At 36.1% G+C, this 21,829-nt stretch overlaps 1 protein-coding gene across 5 annotated transcripts in view; it reads right to left on the bottom strand.

The window, feature by feature from the left end:
* Window positions 1-294: 294 nt before the first annotated feature.
* SLC6A15 (solute carrier family 6 member 15) overlaps window positions 295-21,829 on the bottom strand; it is a 38,667-nt gene continuing 17,132 nt past the window's right edge. For all 5 annotated transcript variants that reach the window (XM_030003037.2, XM_030003038.2, XM_030003040.2 and 2 more), the window contains exons 3-12: window positions 18,625-18,782; window positions 17,979-18,105; window positions 15,918-16,099; window positions 14,514-14,624; window positions 10,738-10,979; window positions 10,436-10,628; window positions 9,062-9,254; window positions 6,107-6,266; window positions 3,287-3,449; window positions 295-1,832 (exon numbers count right to left, since the gene is read on the bottom strand). In XM_030003037.2, coding sequence (XP_029858897.1) covers window positions 1,461-1,832; window positions 3,287-3,449; window positions 6,107-6,266; window positions 9,062-9,254; window positions 10,436-10,628; window positions 10,738-10,979; window positions 14,514-14,624; window positions 15,918-16,099; window positions 17,979-18,105; window positions 18,625-18,782 — 1,901 coding nt within the window. In that variant the 3' untranslated portion in view covers window positions 295-1,460. The remainder of the gene's footprint in view (window positions 1,833-3,286; window positions 3,450-6,106; window positions 6,267-9,061; window positions 9,255-10,435; window positions 10,629-10,737; window positions 10,980-14,513; window positions 14,625-15,917; window positions 16,100-17,978; window positions 18,106-18,624; window positions 18,783-21,829) is intronic.

Below are 21,829 nucleotides of genomic sequence, written 5' to 3'. Positions count from 1 at the left end.
TGATTTGTTTAAGACTTTGCTCCTTTTCATTTGTTTGGCATAGCTTTTCCACACTGACACACTCAAAACCGTGCTCTTGAAGCACACAGCTTCTGAGACTTGCCTTTACCTCAAATTAATCTGGTTCTTTGTCTGATGCTGGGACAATGTAACTAGGTTCTGCCCTTTGTGACAGGTAGTGAAGTCAGAGTTTACGCCTAACTTTAAAGCTCTTTACGGTAAGGAATAAATCATGTACTAGCTTCCAGAGTATTACACCAGTTTACAGTGCTACATCAACTACTGTATTCACAGTGAAAGTCCTTGTCCAGTAGTTTATTAAGATGACTGATACAGCATTTTTTGTGTTCAAGTTCTTTTAGCATCTCTATTCAGCTGGTAAATGTTATTCTTTCAGATAGACCAGCTGAGGGAAAAGGAGGCTGTGTTATAGTAAGTGTATTTGGAAATCACAGAGAAATACCTTGTCAATCTCTTTATTCATAGGTTAAAATGTAATGCCATACAGTTCTTAACAATTACTGACTGAAAAAAATTATCTGCATAAAACAGAAGCAAAACTGAAGGAGACTAATTAAAAAAGCCATCTTGCTTCAACTTTTGAAACGATTACATACAGAATAATATACATATTTACATTACAAGTATATTATATAAATATAATATATATGTAATCTTGTAACCACAATAAATATCAAGAAGGTCTTTTTTAGGCACACAGCATAGAAAAAAATGCAGAATCTGCACAATCCTTAAGATTCTTGGAGTGACTCACTCTAACATTGTTTTCACACTGAAAAAGCAAATATTTTACACAAAATATACAGCCACAGTTTATGCAGTCCCCAGTGAACAGGGAATCTTTCCTCACCTTTCTGTAAGTCTACTCCTTGATTTTCTAGTACTATTGCTCTATACAGCTATTACATAAGAAAATAGTTTGCAGGTTTGTTTTTTACTCAGCTAATAGCCTAAGTAATTATCAGTGCTAACAAAATAAGTACAGCATATCTACATAAGGTATATACAAGTGTTTACACAAACACGGGTTTGGTGAACTACTTCCAAGCTCACTTTTAATACTGGGGAGTTAACTTGAAAGCAGGAAAAAAAGGATTTTCAGTTATATTACCTCAGAAATACTTTATCATTAGAGTGAGACCCGGACTTCAGAGAGAGAAATTTTTAAATTTAGAAATTAATTAAAAAAATCAAACTCTTGGCTGTGCTGGCAGATGTAGGCTGCCATTGATTTTGAATGTGTTCCCTTCAGTGCAAATGAAAATCCAGAAAATTAATCCAAAGGGAGTTTTTTCAACCTGTACGTGCAGTCATGACATTTTAATGACTGTCACTATGGAGCACCTGAGATTGCACCCTAGTAAGTGAAGCTGACCACTTCTCGTAGGAGAGGCATGATCAGTGAGAGCAGAGGAACAAACACTGTATTTTTTCTGCAGTTACAAATCAGACTCCGGCATATCAGGCATATCTGCCATCAGGTACCCAATACCATAACGTCCATTTGGAGCAGTGTCCAGAGTTGGTGATCCAGTCTGTTTTCGATATATGTTTTTGCCAAAATTTGGAGACGGCACTTCACTTGGACTCTTCCCATGAATCAGACTTGTATTATCTCCCTCCAGATTAACAGGTTCCTTTATTATCCGGCCTCTTTTGTAGGATACAGATGCCAAACTCCCAGAGCTGTCATCGATAAGGTTGCAACGGCGCACCATGAAGACTATTGGGACTGGCAGTATGGCCAACACCATCAGAGATATACAGACAATCATTCCCCATGTTGGATAGCTGTGGAACTCTTCCATAGCCTGAGCAACCCAAGAGAAAAACTATTAATACATCTTTACTTCAAAAAGAGCAAACCTGCAGTCTTCACCAAGGCCTGCAGTTTTCAAACACATACTCATCTTTCTGTCACCTTGCACCCACAATGTGGGCACCACTACAGATCTCAAATTTGAACAGTCATGGAGATGTAGGATTGCTATCCGTCTGCCAGCGAGTAGGACCAAAACACTGTCACACATTTTCTGAGATGCTCAGAACACTCTATCAGAACCCAAATCAAGATTTTCACATTAGGCTTTCTGCTACATTTGACTGTAGTTGTTCCCTGATCCTTTAAAGGATGTTCAGAACAGACAAGTGTGCAGTAGTATCTAACTGTGCCTGGAAAAAAGTCCTTGTTCTGTAGGCTAACAGCCGGTCTGGAGGGACTGCCTCAGATCATCCTGTGGAATTGTTCCACTTTGTATAAACTTCATGTAAACTATAACATATTTACTGGGGCAGTGACTGCACCCCACACCTCTACTGCTTCCATGAATCACTGGCCAACAGACTCAGTTTGCCTGATTTTACACATGGAAAGGAATGGTATGTTTGGTATTCTAAGGTATTTCTCTTCCTAATTTTTGAGGGCAAGAATCAAACATAACAAGAGCATTTTTCTGAGAATCCCGGGAAAGTAGTAGTGATTGTCTGGTTAGAGGCAGGCATCTACCTATAGTAAAGCCAACCTCTTGTATTTACACTTCACCCATCTTTGCTGCAATTTCCCCTCCCGGCTAATTCAGACAACTGTCCATTCAGAAGGGTCCCCGAGATCCATTTCTCTGACATTTTACTCTCCCTATATTTTGTATGACAAGCCTGTAGAAACAGCTGAGGGCTGAGGAGCCTACAAACTAGCACAACTCTTAGGATCTACCTTGACTGAATGTCTTTTTTGAGCCAATGCGCAGCACTGACTCTGCTGTTCACACAGACAAGTTTTTTACAAATCAAACATTCTTATCAGAGACAGGTTTTAATGCAGCTGTTACCTACATGTGATATGTGTTCCCAAAGGGGAAAATTCATGACATGGCTAAATCTCAGTATTTAATTTCACATAAAAAGTTGATGTGAAATCTGAAATGATTTATTCAGTGTTATCACCCAACTATTTTCTGCAGTAAAATAAGATTTAATGGAAGTGAACCACCTCTCCCAACCTTAAGAATTTCTTCAACTTATATCAAAAAACTAAAAGTCACAAAGAGCATGAAGGTTCATGTCAAACAGTTGTATTTTAGAGCAGAACTACTCTAAAATTAAAAAGTGGTTGGTTTTACATTAATGTTACTTGAAATAAAAACAACCACATCATTATTTATACTGATTTTGAGTTTGTAATTGCAAATTTTTTGTCTTTTCATGTATTTCTGAAATACTTCAGATATGATCATTATGGTGGTGATGGCATCTGTTATATACATACCGTATCTTCAATCCAAGCATTGTAGCCAGGAGGTCTTAATCCCATTTGGACAATGCTAGCTACCAGCAAACATAACAATACTAAAGGTGAAACATACTTCCACATGTAGTAATAATACTGGCTTGGAGAAAACCCAAGCATATCTTTCAGATCCTCCATAAATCTGTGAAGGGAATAAAAGGTTATTGTTAGTGCATACACTGAGATTTCAAGTACTATAATTGATACATAGCACCTAATTTGAGAGAACAGACACACTGAAAAAATGCACGTATAGAAATGGCTGCGATTTAAGATTACTTGATAGGCTGAAAACTAGAGCTTGTATTACTAGTTCGGAACAGATGAACAAAAGGAATCACTACACAGTGCAGTTACTTAGTAAACTGCTTGCTGGACCATGCTGGAAAGAGACTTAAACTCACCTTTCTTCTTATAAGATTCTTTTTTACATCTTATATTGTCTGCTGGGTTGTTTACTAAGGCATGTGTCATTCCTTTTGAGGACATAAACAACCAGCACATCTTACAGATTCTGCAAAATTAATTTTGAACCCACATGTGTGCTGCAGTGTAAAAAATAACTTTATGCATAAGCTATGTTTTGCATCATATAAGTTGCTGAAATAAAGCTTTGTGAAGTTTTAAATCTGCCTCCTTGTGCCTCAAAATTGCAAGTTATGATATGAACGTAACTCCTATTTTTGTACTCTTGACGGAGGAGTACATGGTTCCAGAGCCAGTAGGAAAAGAGAGAATATTTTTAGAATTAATTCTTTTGGAGTGATGCACAAGCACTGATTCTGTTTTAACGCCCTTGTGGTCCCACTCCCTTTTGAAATGTGCATCTCAAAAAAGCTCTTACAGCAATAAATATGTTTTCAAAGCAGTTACACATGTGAAGCTACTGTCATATAAAGTCTCAAGAAGTTTTTTTAAATGCATAGTTCGGGGTATTTTATCCTTTGTTTACACTGCAATGAAACACATCGTTAAAAAGAAGCTGAATCTACAAATGGATTGTGCCCTCTATAGATAGCCTTTCCTTTCTGGGATCTCCAGTTGAACATAAAACTATTATCTTCACTTTAAAAGTCTCTCATCATCTCCATCCTATTTATCCTCTTTTAAAAGCTATCAAAGCTCCTTTAGCACTGATTCCAGCGTAGCAGATTTTCCTTCTTGGCTACAGGGATTCACGTGTTGTCTTTTTTCTATCCTTTGGCTGTAATCCCTTCAGATGCAATTTCCACCCCACCCCCCCCCATCTGATCAAAGACAATATTTAGGACATATATACTGATCTTCATCTATGAGGAGGACCCCTTGGTGCTATCACAGCCAGTGACAACCTGAAGTTGTTGATTCTGGCATTTTTTGCAAGCAAGAATGCTAGGGTCCTGAAGAAGGATATTCTGGAGAAATATATATCAGAAGAAATATTAGGAATACTCCAGAAGGAGGTTCAGGTGACCATTATGAATGAGAAATTGGGCTGTTAACTTCTCCCCATAACCTGTCAGAACCTCTTCTGAAAACATGAATCAACCGCACTCCAATTCAGAAGGAAAGTATTACCATATTTTAGCTACGCCTAAACGCCAGCTTCCTCACAAGTAAGTTGCTGACTTTTGGCATGTCTACCTCCCTTCACAGTGGAACTCTACCTGACTGGACGTTATCAACCTGATAACCAGGTCATCTGTTTTATTTTTTGTTTGCATGTGTAAAAACATCTACATGGTGGTGTTTTCATGTATAATCCTATAATTGATCACATAGACATGTGGCCCGAGTGGGAATTCTCCCTTAATAAGTAGACCAGGCACTACTTGCGTAGACCAGAAACAATGTCTGGAAACAATAAAATTAAATTTTCTTATTATAGTTTTATTTCATTATGGCAAGGGACTGGCTGATTACTCGGATTGAACAAGTGTAAAGTCAAATGAAAAAACACCCATTCTATGTCACCCTTTGTACATGCAAAGGAATCACAGATGTTTAAATTACTTCAACATGCCGGTATAGCATACTCTGTTTTATCTGTGGATGCAAAAATGTTATTTTTTTTTGTACAAACTCTCCTATTCCTTAAGTGTGGCACACATTGATCTCGCTTAGTGAACACATTCTGGTAATTTCATTCATAAGATGTAAAAAAATTAGAGGGACTTGATTGTCTTTTCTCTTCAGCCATCACTGATAGAAGGTCACTTAACTTCACTGTCAACTGTGCTGCTTCCAGGTAAATTTTGACCCTGTTCTTTGCTATCATTTCCTCTATTTCCTCTCTCACAACTAATGCAAAGAACAATTAATTGCTACAACACCCCAAACTAAATCTAGTTCATAAACCAAAACTTTCTTATTGTTACTGCCATTAGTTTGCTTTGTTCCTTTCTCAGGCTGCCTGGAATACTGCAGATCCGTTCAGAATACTCATCCTCAACTGATGCTTAGATGGTTATTACTTCTTGAAATCTTCCTCTTGCTGTCCTATTTCAATATAAAAATTTCTCATACTTGCATATCCAGCCTCCTTTCTAACTCTCTAATTTCACATCTTTTACTGCATACTCCTCTCTTTGGATCTGTTGCAATCGCTGCTTGGGTTTCACTACACTGTCCTGATGCAGTATATCTTGCTCCAAACCTGTTCTTAAAAACAGACAAGATTCATGTCCAGATTGACTCACTTTCTACTTACTTGTATTTATGTGTACATTGCAAATACTTAGGGCAATATAACTAATATAGTAATAATTATTGGAATGAATACTGTTAATATGGACAGGGAGATACATTTCCTTCACTTACTTGTCTATTCCATAAATTCGGGTGACTGCAATATTCTCCAAAATGACCACAATAAGCAGGGGCAGAGTAGCTGAGTAGTCATCAAACATCGTCACGAAATAATTTCCAGAGCGCTGCACAAAGATCAGGCCAATAAAAAATGCTACCAAGCAGCAGATGACTGGAATAAAGGACAGAAATGTGAGCTGTAATTCTAACAAAGTTCCATAGACAAAGAGGAAATAAAGAGAGTTCAAAATAGCAAAGATCTGCTTTAGCACATTATTTCATATAAACAAAGTTGATAACATTTTACTTTTTAGGGGGGTCTCAATTTTAAGAATACTAGAAATCCCACCTATTCCCTACATAACAGAAAAGTTATAAAATTATAATTACTGGAATTGCCATATTACAGCAGTCGTGATTAAGCAGCAGAGATTAATCAAGTGACTATTTCTCATTAAACTTTTAACTTGATGTGAATGCAAGGCTAAAATAAACAGAACTGGTAACCTAAACGTCATACATCATGTTACTTGGTCACTAGATCACTTTTTGGAATTTAGATGTGAAAAGAAGCAAAGTTTCAGACTAAGAGTCTAAAAATATAAAGGCTGACTAGACTTCCCCTAAAAGATCATTCACAGCATGCAGTTCCATTAAGATCTGTCTAAATGTATTAGTGCACTAAGCAACAACATTTCTACCCCTTCTTTTGTTTAGGGACAACCTGAAATATATTTCTTGAATGCTTGATCCTGCACAATGATTCTCAAAACAATTTTTTTCCTACTAAATTCATCGAGAATAGGACTGAATGCCTAAGTAGCCATAAAATAAGTAAAATGTCAATAAATTGTTAAATCAATTGTATGTTGAGCACCAGTAAGACTGATTCTCCCACTTAAAGTGCCCCCCCCATCCCCCCCACCCTGGGAACTTAGGCTAATGATATACCTAAGCAGTCTAAAATTAGGCGAAATGAATCTGAGCCAAAAATATAAAATATCCTTACAGAATATACCCATTGCATAAATCCCAGATAATCAATTAGTATTGATTACAGTAGTGAAAGGAAGACAATGACACTTTTAAAAATACTGTGGTAGAAGACCAATCACTTTTTTCAACCTTGTAGGAACTATTGTTACAATGACTTTCAGAGAATAGAAATCCATAGAATTAAAGAGATCATTACAAATCGATGTGAATTCCTAATGCAAGATAACAAAACCAAAAGAACACAGATAAAAACTCCTCGACCCAAGTCTCATTTTTCACAGAGTTTTATTACTAACGCTGAGAAAAGAATTAGACCACCAGAACGGTGTGTATGTGAATTTAGAAATCCTTGCTATTCTTATGTTCTCTCATTGTATCTTCCCATTACACCCCAAAAACATGTATCTTTAGTTGTAAACTAACGCTCTGGCAGGTATGCCCATAACTCAGCACATACACATGCAGACTCCTACTTGGAAATACTGGAACGCAAAATAACTTTAAGCATATGAGTTGGTTTCCCTGAACTCAAGACAGACTGAACCGGAACCATAGTGCAAAAAGTTGCAAACATGCTCATCACTTCTGTAAAAATTGAAGATTTGTGGGTTTTAAGCACAAACTCCAGTGCAGGCATAATCCTTGTTAAATCCCACTGATACTGCATGAAGTATAACCCAGGCATTTCAATTTTATAAGTTAATTATAAAAACACCACATCAAGTTGTAATCCTTTGAGTACAACTGAGTTTAGCAAAAATCATGCATGCATACCACTCAAAAAAATTACAAGAGAAAGGCAGTTCCTGAATATTCCTTTATCTTAATAGGTTTTTTTGTCAAATGCAGTAACAAGGAATTACTGTAAAATGCTCCATTACTACAGAAGTAATGACGATATATCATAGTATTTGCATATATACTTAGGAAGAACAGCTAATTTCTAAAGTGGTTATTCAGTAAGAATTTAAGAGCTGATTAAAAAAACCTCAAAAAACCCAAACAAGTGCCCAATGGGTTAGGACTTCTGAAAAATCAGTTGATTTATCTTTACGAAGAATTTTATTCTTAGAGCTAGGAAAGCAAAAAAATACATGTTTTCTGTTAAATACTACTTATTACCTAAGTACGTCAAGAAAAGCAGTCAGGAAAATGCAGTGCTCTGCTGCATCACAGGGTAAACTCTTATAAAATATATTTTTATTTCCTTCATAGAGTTAGATAATGCTAAAGCAGCTTACTATATTTTTTATTTTCTATCCCTCCTGTCACAGGTATTGATACAAAATCTGAATTTGTGCATAACACATCAAGTCCCTTGAAGCTGTCCTGAGGATTTTCGGAAACCTAACTTTCACACTTTGTACTGATGTTCTATCTCAAAAAGAGAAATTGCTACAAGATCATCACACCTACATGAACAGGCTACACTTTAAATAGGTTTGGGCATTTAAACAAAATAAAAAAGACATCTTGTTTTACACCCTTTCCACATTCAACTGGGAAAATATGTTCTTCCAGAGAGTAACTTACTGATTTTTAACATAATAAACGTTTAATTGTAAATTAAGATTTAATTTGCCCTACTTAGGAATAATTTGTAGTAATTTGCAATGTATTTTCTTTCCTTCATTTTCCTTTGTTTCCCTGATGTGTGACACAGGCTGGAAAGGAAAGTATTCTGGAAGAACTCAGAAGGACTGACCATACAGTAACCTGTAACAAAAATCCTCCATTAAAATTTAAGTTCTAGGATGTTCCTGCTCTTGTAACATACAGGAAAAGGTTTTACTTTCAGATGTTAATATGCCTGTGCATGGAAGTACAGTCTGAAATACAGTGATTTACTGCTCTGTAAAATGTCAGCACTGAAAACTTTCATGTCAAAAAACAAGACTTCATGCTCTCCAAAAAAAAAAAAAAAAAATTAGCTTACTGCTCTAGTGAGGAAATAAAGTTTGTGCCACTCACCAGTAAGAATTTCTTTCCTGACTTTGAAGGTATCAACAATGGGTGTGATGATGCCTTCAATGGTTCCAAACATACTTCCAAGTCCCAAATTTACCAACATGAGGAAGAACATGACTGACCAGAAGGGAGAAGCAGGAAAGTGGGTCATTGCTTCTGTAAAGGCGATAAAAGCTAAACCAGTTCCTTGAACCGTCTGTCAGTGAGAAAAAAATTCACATTATTATTCATGGACAGTATTTTTTTGTAGTGTGACAGTCTGACTTTGTGTTCATGCAATGTCATTGATTACATCTTGAAGGCAGAGTAGAGTGGGAAGCTGCTATCTAATATGTGATTCTTCCGAGCCTGCAAACTTAATTAATACTATTTACTGAAATATTGGATTTGGCTGAGAATCTGTAAGTTGATTGATATTAACAACACACTTCTTTCATAGAATCATAGAATACCAGGTTGGAAGGTACCTCAAGGATCATCTGGTCCAACCTTTTTTGGCAATCCAAATCTTAAAAGGGTCCAATGTTGGGGAATCCACCACTTCCCTGCAGAGATTATTCCAATGGCCGATTGTTCTCATTGTGAAAAATTTTCCTCTTGTGCCCAGTCAGAACTTCTTTCTCCCCTTCATTGATAATTTTGCATGAGATCTATTATACAGGACTGCTACAAAATACACTCTGTTTTCTCCAGTAAGTATACAAAGGACTTCCATTTCTATACCTACTGTTTCAAATTTAAATGGCAGGAATAGTACAGAAACTTTTAATGTCTAAGTTACTGATTTGACATTTTAGTTTCAGATGCTGGTGCAACTATATAAAGGTCAGTGTTTAAAACTGGGAGTCCCTGTGAAATAGCTAGAAAAATGTCTTTTCTTTTACAGATCTGGCTTACTGTAAAGATTTCAAAACAGGATGATATTCATCAAATAATTATCTAGTAAGTAAAGAATAACTTTCTTACTTTCTAGTGAAGTAGTATTTATATTTAATAATTGTATCTTAACATTGGAAGACATCATAGTTTGAGACGTTGAATAGGTACACCTCTGTTTAGTATTTGGAAAAATCCTCATGCTCAACTCTTCTAAAAACCAGAACTTTAAAAACTTACCACCTCCTGAGGAGAGCAATATAATGATCAAAATGTATTATAGATCAGTGAAGACTGTATGAAGACATCAGACCCAAAAGTCCTCAGGTGAGCTGGAATAGCAACCCTGCACAGAACCATGTTTTCATATGGATCTCTATAGGTGCACTGCTCATAGGTAGACTGTACTGATACTCTGTGTAAGTATACTTCACAGTTTATTTCAGGCTTACGAATATTCATCTGTTCATAACCTTTATATTTAAGACTTATTACTCTCACCTTGTTAAGTTCATCTTCAATTTGACAAGATTTCAGACCAAGAGAATCAAACTCTTCTTCTTTAACTTTCTGAATAATGTCATAAACTAAATTGTAATCTTCTGCTGTAATGCTTGAGAAATTGATATGATGTGGGATCATATCCTGGCTCAGATTGCCTATTTTCAAAAGTTTTAAAATCTTCTCTGAATTTCTGTAAAACACAATAAAACAGAGAAATCAAACTCAGTGATCTGTGTTAATTCATAAATGAAATATACCATAAAAATAATAGTAATAAAAAAAGAAATGGATATTCATACTGGATAACACATTTTTCATTTATGATATTTGCTTTGAAGCCCAGAACTGCAAACACCACCAAAGTTGCCAGCACAGAAGTGAAAAAATTGATGAAGGACACCAGTACAGCATCAAAATGGCAGTTGTTGTCTCTCTTGTTGTAGCTTGAAAAGGCAATGACTCCACCAAATCCAAGCCCTAAGGCAAAGAACACCTGAGTAGCAGCTTCTCTCCAGACCTTGGGCTCCAGCATAATTTCAAGCTGTTTGAAATTAGATATAATATATGTCAGCTATAAAATGCATTTCTATTATATGAAAAGACAACAGAAAAAAAAACAGGAATACAACCTACATCATAAAATGCTAATTCTCCACTACAAATTTATTTTCATCATGATAAAATGAAAGCTGAGTGTGACACCTAAAGTTGAGCAAACTTATGGCCAGAATTTCTACTTATTTTACGATATAATCCTTAAAGAGAAACATGCTATACAGTATGTTCCCAACAATGAGAGTGTACCAGAGCTATATGATAATGAGAAATAAGAGAGGACATCCTTTTTTTTTTTTTTTTTTTTTTTTTTTTTACAGTATTTACTGTCTTTTTTTTTACAGTGTATGTATTGACAGTTGTTAGAATTCAGATGTATTTTGGGATGATCAATCCTCTTGTAAATGCAATAAGTATGTTAAAAGTTGCTTTGCTGTTACTCTTCAAAATAAAAAGTGAACATGAGATACATATGCTTATATGGAATTCTATTACGTGCAAATATGTAAAGCAAAATGCAACACATGAAATAAACACTGGCCACCACAGTCTGTATAGTCCACGAGTCAAATCTCCCTTAAGCCAGGTGCCTTGAACTTACCCTAAGTTAAATGGGTCATATATCTGAGGGACAACTAAGCCTTTTATCAAAAAATTGAACTGTATTGTTCATTCAGATGACCATATTTCAAGAAATATCTTTGTTACAAAGTTATAAGTCATCATCTGTCTACCGCAGATTTTTCTAGATACTGAATCATAAAAGAAGTACATGTGTAATTTAAACATTAGATTTTCTCAAGTTGATTCAGGGCCTCCATTCATTTTTGACAGTGAAAAGACCTTACACCTGTGGATGTGATTTTTTTTTTTTTTTTAAACCCTAGGCTTATCGAAAACAGTAAAACTAACAAGCATCAGCATAGATGCCAGCATCATTAGACTGACTGTCTCACTCTGAGGAAAAAAATTTGCTATTGTTATGAAAAAATTTTGAAAAATTTTCCAGTTCCCCATAAAGGTATATTTGTTATAGATAGGTAGCAGATACCTTCTTTATTCATTTATATATAGCTAAAATACAATATATTGGGGGGAGGGGGGTGTTTATGACAATAAACTCGTTCCTGACTTATAATTTTTGTTGTAATTACAATGCACAAGTAGCTATTGCCTGTATCACACGGTCATGCTAGAGCTTCTCCACTAGAGTGAGCTCGAGGAACAGTCTTAATTTGACCAAATCTGTAAATGCTTCAAGTATCGAAACACTTCTCGCTTTCTGCAAGTTTGGTATCATCAAAGGTAGTACGTTCTCAGATACACCTTGCCTAGAATTTCAAAATAAACTTGTAATTGATTTGCTATTGTAACATATTTTCTGTAAAATTTTGGGGCCTCTGTATTTAACCTTCATACAGTCCTACAGTTTCATTGCAGTAGTTGACTTGAGCAGGCTTTTCATATACCTTTCTTTAGGTTTTTCATTAAGATTATTATTTAGAATTTCTGCTTTGTTCATCAACCATGCCAAACAGAGAAATTCTCCCCTTCTTCACTAGCCCTGTGCTCTCACACCTGCACTGATGTGTGCCAGTTCTCTGCTGTGCTGACACAGCTCTTCTGTGGGAATGTGTTGTGATCATCCCTGGTCAAAATATGGTCGTTTGCTGAACTTATCGAGGCTGAAAAGATGTTTCCCCCTCTCCTCTCATGTCCATGTACCTGGATAATTTTCAACCTAGATCAGTTCAGCAATCCTTTTTACAGTCTGCCTACCCAAATAAACTGTTAGCACAATGGAGCAAATGGAAACAACAACAGGTGGGGAGTCTGAATTCCTTCAGGTAGTTTCATACGAACCTACAGTCCAAATCAGTGCTCAAGTACAGAAACAATCAGAGATCATAATGAAAATACTTTTGAAGGTTTATATGCACATATACTGTGTGTGAGATACAGGCCTCCTAATCTCAAATTTAAATGACGACTTAAATTTTGAGCTACAGAACTGGAAACCAGTAGAAGAAATTAAAAAAGTTTTTTCTTTCAAGATCATTTATCTGAACACTTGAAACAACTGTATAATTAAGTTGTAACATAACTATAAAGCAAGCATCAGCTGCAACTTATTTTAGGTCTAACTCATGAAAGATGAAGTAGTGAACAGTGCACACAGGTGTTGCTATTCAAGGGGAGTTTCAGTGTTTACTTTCCCTCAGTATCTAGTGGTACTTCTCTAGTAAAGAAAGGATTAACACTGTGGTTGAGAAACCAAATTATAACTTCAAGAGGTCTGTATTCCATCTCTGCTATAGACTTCCTCTTCATCAGTAAGCATTACATTACTTTGTTCCTCAGATTTCCCAAATTTGCCTGAGCAGCCTACAAGGTCCTGCAGAGCGTCGGCTCTCTAAAGCAGTGACAGCAAGTGAAGCAGAGCACAACTGCGTATCACAATGCAAGAAATAAGAATGTGATAGCTAACAAAGGTCATTTTTATAGGATGACAGTTCTCCACAGGCTCAAAACACCTGGAATCAAAACAACTGACAACACCCTGTCATCTGGCATTAGCCACTATGTGCATTGATTTTAATCGTCTTATTATTTGGCTTTCATTTTCGAAACATCAGTCCTGTTCTGCTCAACTGTATTCTGAAATGGACTTGTTGGAAAGTCCATTTCAGAATACAATAGGAAGCCCAGCATTATGCATTCCTGAGTATGGCTCTGACTACTCAAACATGCTGTTCCTGCAATTCAGAAACAGTTACAAGCATCTGAGATGGGTGTGCGTAGAATTTAGATCTTCAGGCTAAACAATGTTTCGCAACATCCCTTCTCGCCTCCATAGTTAGAAAATCTGAAGTTCTGTGAGACACATTCCCAGTAAAAATGTTAACAGTAAAAAATGTATGCTTAGCCCTGCTGCTATCTTGGCATGACAACCATAAGAAACACAGTAAGGAAAGCCTGGTGAGTACTTACACTACTTTAGTATTAAAAACAGGTCTCCTGTACTTCGGGCTACTATGTAAACAGCATTAATTTATTTCTAAAAAGGAATAAATTTGTCCTCTTTCAAAAGGGACAAGTTATGTAAAGCCATGACAGCATTCAAGGTAAGGCATTTCACTGTGACATCCCAGAACTAGGCATTTCAATCCTGGAGAATGGTAAGAGTTAAGATTCACTTCTCTTTTTAGTATCTGAAGCTCTCTAAATATCCTGAATCCTGTAAATAGCACTTTCAGTTGCTTAGCTTTGTAAAGGCATCTAACTCTGGGAACGCTTCACCTAAGGGAGGTAACTCTACACAGACCCTTGGAACACTTAGCACCTTTGGACCTTAGGGCTTGATATTGTGCCACTGAGGTCAACGACAATTCTGAAGTTTAACCAAACAGAAATATGGCCAAATGTTCTATGAAGACAATAAGCTTAAATGAGAGCATTCATAAATGGTCAAATTGCCACTGAAACTTTAATACACTGCAAACAGAAATTAAGCACGTACCTTTGGTGTGAACATGTGACGAATTCCATCCACTGACCCATTAAGGAGCAGTCCTCTGATCAGAAAGCATAGAAGTACCACATAAGGAAAAAGGGAACTAAAATACATGATCTGGAAAACATTAAGAAGAAATTTAACATGACATCCAGGGACTTTATTTTCAATAGCTTCATTCACTACTCGGTATCTTTTGGATATATATCTGAATTGATAATCATATGCTCTAAGAAATATGCAGCACTCTTCCCATTCCTCTTGTCTCTGCAGAAGAAAGCAAAATCACATGACTCTCAAATAAATTCTGTATTGTATTAAAACAATACGGTTGCCATTGTGTTCACTAACTGTTAACACACTGCTGTGCTCCCAGGGAAATTCAGTGTGAATTCAATGAGATGACAAGGACAGAAGCAGACTGTTTTAGAAATGCTTCATTTTACAAATGCACTTTAATTAAAGTACATAGTACGGTAAAGATATGCAGCATGAAAAGAAACTCATTCTGTCTTCAGAAGGAGGGAAGACAAGAGTCAATGGAAAGTACATAACCAATGGATTCAAATCACTAAGTAATGCTTACTGCCAAAACAACAAAAAAAAATTAGTAATCAAATACGATCTTTCATGCTTCATCATTGAAAAGCAAATCTATTCTGTACTTCAAAGTTTAGTAAAATGATTCTCTCACTAAACTTGCTAGTTGTTTCTTTAACTGAACTACACTAAAGAGGTCACAGAAATTTCCGCCTCAGTGCCAAACTTTTTAATAGCAATGAATTTTGCTATTAGATTACTTTTCATCTGAAAATCCCACCGAGATGAACAGATCTAGCAAATCATTCACTAGCCAATCCAGCTGGCTGCATGGAAAGGAAAGAAGATAAGGTGACGCACTCAGATGCAAAGGGATGGTTAGTCATTAGTCAAAAGAAACAATCCAAAATCCTGAAAAGCAGCTGTGTTCATGCCAGAAGCATGGATACCAATGACAGTAACAATAAAAAGAAAAATGGCAAGGCATTTTGAGGGCCTGGGTGCACTGCAAACATACTGTGAGTATACATGGAAACCTAATTCCTTAGGCATTCAGAACACACAGACTTATGCTGCACAATAAAGCTGAGGTACAGTTACTTGCAACAGTTACGTTGATGAGAACAGAAATTATTCTTCTTCAGATCTCAATTCCCACTAAATTACTACAATTCCCACTAAAATTACCACAGTTTTAATGCTTAACTACTAACATTCCTCTACTTGAGATTATACAAATAACGGGGTGAGTCACAGCTTCTAACCTGCTCCTACAGACTTCATGAGAGAGTAAGCAGAGGTGTGGTGAACAAAAATGTCATGAAATGTTTCGAAGCAAAACACTGTCATTTAGGGAAACAGTATACTCACTTTGCCTGAAGACTGAATGCCTTTGATCATGGCTAGGCATACCATGACCCAGGCAGCCAGCAAGCAGATAGTCATCTTCCAATTTAAACCCCCACTCTCTGACAAAGAGCTGGAAATATTCAGTGCTTCTCTGTACCAGTAATAAGTGGTTGCAGAACTTTTTTCACACTCTGGCTCCACAACTGTCAAGAGATATTAGCAAGTAAAGAATCAGTTCAGGACAGAAGTATTTTCCCAACATTTCATAACAATGTTCTACCAATTCTTAATATTTGCAGTTGTGCCACCATCATTTACTGAGAAACTAAACTCACAAAGAGCCTTAAGACATTGTCTAAAAGAAAAAGTGACTGCTATCAGTGAAAGGTTCTGGACATATCTTTTTAAAACACCCTTTTGGGATATTGTATTCCTCTGCATATGGTCAATCCGAGTCCTAGGCAGAATTTTTTTTTTTCACTTAAGTACTAAATAGTAGGCAGGCCTAGATGAAGACATACATTCCATTTATCACATGTAAGATTAGATTACCTACATATGATACTGTGATTTACATACTATGGAAAGTATCTCTCTGAAATTGAACGCAATTTTGAAAATACACGGAAAACAAATTCTCAACTATATCGGCTTTGATATGACACTCAAATCAACAGGCACTTTATTACTATTATAAACGATAAAATAATAACATAATGATACCAAAGTGATGAGAAAAGGAAAAAAAGGCTCCTACACAGCTATGTTAAATGGAAGTTGCTGGATGTATTCCATAAGTGATTTATTATACTGTAATTCTGCTTTACTCACGTTACCAAACAGTTTCAGAAACTGCGTGCATCCAGACATACAGCACATATAAATAGAAAGAATCCTTCGAAGAAAAAAATTTACTTAACTTTTTAATAAATTATTTATATCTGACAATCAATCATATCTCTAAGCTAGGTCCTGAGTTGAGGTAATTAATGAAAAGAAGGGAAAAATATACTAATTTTAAGAAACCCAACACAGGTGTCAGACCTTCACTGAAATAAACCGTCAATTTGACTGTTACCAAATATAATAACTTTCTTTGTTTAAACTTAGTTCAGGTGACCTCTGCTGAAGTTAGGCTGACACACTATATCTTAGTATTTAGGCAGGATAAGGGTATGTAAACAACCACTGTGACTCGATTAATGCACAATAGCTTGTGGAATACAGTCAATTTGACTGTGTGCCAGCATTCACAAATACTGATTATTTCAAACAACTGAAGCAAGCAACTCTGGCAAAGACACTATAAAAACGTCATACGACTTTTCAAATGTCCCTGGTTATGTTCTTTATTAAAGGGGTAAAAAAACCCCACAAAATGTAATTAAAAAAAATTTAGGATTTGAAATAAAAAGAAAATAAAAGAAATATTTCATATTTCAGCAGCAAGGATAATGCAAAGTGTGTAACTATTACAACATAACCAAAACCAAGGGATAAGGAACTTCTAATGCTGTTGTATAATATGTCCATGTGAGACCATCTCATTATAGCAACAAACCAATGACCAAGTATCTCATTTCTATTGGTTTACAAAGCAAACAATGCTTTTATCACATGCATTTCATTAATGTTTACAGTTTTCATTTTCTGCTTTGTTAGTAATGCAACACTTTTTGATTTTCGCCAGGAAGTATCCTACTAATTGAAATGTAGAAATATCCTTGTTCCACCTTTGTTTTTGACCAAGTAAGCATAAAAAGCAGTATCAATATCAGAAAAAAATCAGATTTTTTTTTTCTGAAACACACGAAATAGTACTCTCCTAGTTCCATTACTCTTGAAAATGCTGTTGACAGTGATGATCCTTTCCAAATACAGTGTATTTATCTTATATTAGGTTTCTGTTGTATTTTTTCCAAGTATTATAATATGACATGTTATTAAGATTGAAAACCAGCTTTGCATACAACACTTTTTCCCACAATTATCTCTTTGAATTGTATTTTTTCTCCTTTTTGTTTGAAAATCTCAAATTTTACATATTTTATTTGATTTTTAAGAACATTAATATAGACTTACACGTATGAGATGTATTTTTAACCAAAGGACACTGGTCCCATGGTAATGGATGCTGAAAAGACTGGGAAAAGTAAAACAGACTCCATCCAATAATGACATTGTAGTACAGGGCCACAAAGAAACACACCTGTTAAAAAAAACAAACAAATAAAGAAAGAAAACACAGATCAAAAAGTTACATTTATTAACAACATTTGTAAATTTAAAAAAAAAAAAAAAAAATCCCTACTGAACTTCTGCATATTTCTGCACATCAGCCACTGAATGTAATTTTAACTAAAATATGTCAGAACAAGAACTGAATGGCTTGCCCCATTAGAGTACCTGACAGTTTCTAAATTTTCACTTTTCTCTGTATTTTATCATGTGTAACACCTATACTTTTGTAGTCATTTTTTTCTCCAGAAGACTACTCTGTTCCCTAGTTCCTAGTTTCAAAAGAATCACAAATGCAAGTTGACCGGTTTTACAGACACATCTATATCAACATTTTTCAATGTACCAATTTAACTTTTAAGATCTTCCAGAACATTGTAAACTGACCTTGATGCCCAGCTACAAATCAGTGGCCTTTCCCTGCAGCAAAACAGAAAGACTAAATCATACAGACTGAAAGCAAACCACACAATTAATGTTAAAAACTTACTACGCAGCTTGCAAATCCAATTCCTCCAAGTTTGGGACTGATATAATTCCACACACCAATACTCCCTCGGCGGATTCTCTGCCCCACAGCAAGCTCCAAGAAAAAGAGTGGAATCCCTATTATCAGTAGCAAGATTAAGTATGGCACAAGATAGGCACCTGTGCAAGGAAAAAAGTATAAATCAGAGTGAGTGGAAGAAGAGTCGAACTCGACACATCAAATGCAAAACCTAATAGCTTCAAATTTGAATTAGTGTCATTCACTGCAAAGTTTTTTTGATCGCATGCGAAGAGTAATTTTACCTGAATCTTGGCCACACTTCTTGTAAGATACGAAACACCCAGAGACAGTGAATTTCTAAAGCACTCTAACAAACATTACTGAAGTCAGTTTTTATCTAAACTAGTTGTTCACTTGTGTGAAATTTCAGGCATTTGATCAAACTTTTTAGAAATACAGTGAGGCAATCAGGAACTGAATCAACATTTCTTAAAAAACTCTACACCTTGACTTGTAACAGAGCAGCAAGACTGAATTTATAAAGGAAATATAGAAAATACTGTGCATACAACATTCCGAATTTCATCCAATCTTACGCAGTTTCAGAAGATCGTCTGTTGAGTTCTCCATGTGCACCTCAGATACTCAGAAAAGGGATTTCACAATATACAGAATAATGATTCTATCCAGCTAAGCAAGAAAACTGTATCAGCCCACTTCTACCAGGCTCCAGACAGAGACTACAGACTTGAGGTGGAAATGAAATGGAGTGTTGTAGATCTAGATCTTGCAGTACTCACAAACTGCCCGTAAAGACATATTTGAAAACGCAACTGTTACTTCACCTTTATACATACATACATATATATATATAAAACACAATTCCTTTTTTCAAGGTCTTATTGCCAGGAAGTGGTCATAGACAATTCTAACTTAAGGATGTATCTCCATTTACTTCAGTAAAACTAATGGCAAGCAAATATATCACACACTAAGCACACTGACAAGTTCAGAGCCTAACTTCCTCCTTGATGTTGTAGAGTATTTAGTACTAGAGCTAACAAAACATTTAGGCATCAGCAATTAGCAACGTGGCACCTAATTTTCAAATGCATGGCCCTTATGCTGCAATATAGAGTACTGTGCTGGCCAACTAACTCAAAGGGCTTAGGACTTTTGATTGCAACCATTGTAAGGCTAAAAAAAAGCACTTGAGAGATGCAGACTGCAGCATGTCGGAGCAAGCTACAAAGCAAAGATCTAAAGACCTCAGAAGCTTAGACTCAGAGCTATTAAGTCGTATAATCAGTCTATTCATCTCTGTGATGAGAGAGAAGCCATGCAAAGTTCAGAAACCAATTTGGGATTTATCCTCAACTCCAGCTAAGACCTATTTTAAGTTTCTTCATCCAGCGTCAAATTTCTAGGGCGTTCTTAGGAGTCTATCAAAATACATTGTCATTTGCCTATCCTTAGTAGGCAGCTTATCTCATGCAACACAGTTTATTTTAGAAAAGTTAAACTTTCCTAAACTATGCAGGAGGCTTCAGATTTTCTGGTACCATCCTTTCCTACTTAGGTCCACTTGCTATTTTGCTCTTCATGAAATACGCACAAATTGGACATCATCGTCCATTATAAAGACCTTACAAAGATACTAAGCATGGAGTAACTACAGTCTTGAGCCTAAGAATAGTAGCAAAAAAGACAGAAGAAATAAAATCTGAGAAAACCTACTAGTGGACCAGACAAAGAATATTGATCTTGCTTACCTCACAGTCTACAGGCTATTGTTAGCAATAAAATAGCTCCTTGTGTTTTATTTTCATGACATGATAATACGATATGCAATGATATTGTTTGAGCAACATTTGGTCAAAACGTATGCCAGGCTCTGAACAACATACTGGTTTTGACGTTACAATACTCCCTTCACAGAGCCAAACATCATGGCCTATCTACCCATTTCAGCACACTACAGAGGATCTACTTAAGTATTATTTCTACTGAGGCAGCAGCTACATTCCCGTTCAGTACTTTGGTGTCTCTTATGGTTCATCTTGTACGTGCACATAACGGAAAGAACGCAAAGGACTTACTTTCTACTATGAAAAGAGAAACAGAGACAGAAGGAAATAAATACGAGGAAAACTGAGGAATAGAGTAACAACCACATTCCAAAATGAGTGTGACTATCTGTCTTAAGAATATGTGAGACGAATAATACTGTTAAATACCCTTGATTTATCATCAACATTCTCTCAAAATTTCTGCAAGACAGAAGTATACTGTTAATTCACACTGTAAATGAGAAGCTTTGGCATCACAATCTTTAAAAATTTGGTCACACAATTAATTGAAAGCCAACAGTACATAGTGTTTTTAAATCATATAACACTATTGTAAATGATACCTGAGGTCTTAATTAGACAGGTGTTGCATAGCTGAGCAGAGACAAGCTCAAAAAAATTGGGGCCTAAGTGACTTACCCTGTATCCCACTGGATGACTGTACTAGAGCAGGAACTGAACCCAGCTCTTCAGTGTCCCAGTCCACAACCTTAATCACAAGGCTGCAAAGTTAAGCACATGTTTAAAGACTGGGCTGACACGGGTGTTTTACGGTGCAGTATCAATGCAAGTTGCAAGATTTATCAGTTAGATTCAACTAAATGAGTTAAATAAATGTGGTGTTAAATCCACATTACATTATACATGACATAACCCTGTAATTCAACATGGGTAGCTGGCAGTTCACCTCTATACTGCAGGGCTTGTGCAGAGCACCTGAAGCGCTGGTCTTCTGATCATTCGAACCTGCTGAGCTCCCTTCTGATCTTGTGCCCCTCCCCAAAAGAAGGATATAATGGCAAATAGTGCACGTGCAAGCTTCAGTGCAATACAGTTTGGACATAGTTGGATTATACAACTGCGTATCACAGCTGCAGAGGGCTTCTGTGCCCTATAGTCAACATGAAACCACAGCATCTCTGGACAAGTATTTTGTTTCAGCCTTCCCTTGAAGCTAGACATACTTCAAAGAACTGTAAGACATCTTCACTTCATCATAAAACAGAATCACTATGGAAACAGCTCAGCATCTCTCTTATTTGTTAATGCAGGAAAACACAGCTCCTTGGAATTACAATATTGAATAAGGATCATTTTCATTTGAATTAGAACAATAAACTATACATGCTGGCCTT

The sequence above is a fragment of the Aquila chrysaetos genome, chromosome 26, assembly GCF_900496995.4.
Source record: "Aquila chrysaetos chrysaetos chromosome 26, bAquChr1.4, whole genome shotgun sequence".
NCBI lineage: Eukaryota > Metazoa > Chordata > Aves > Accipitriformes > Accipitridae > Aquila > Aquila chrysaetos.
The sequence above is the reverse complement of the archived record's forward strand: the minus strand, read 5'-3'. Positions and strand labels throughout refer to the sequence as shown.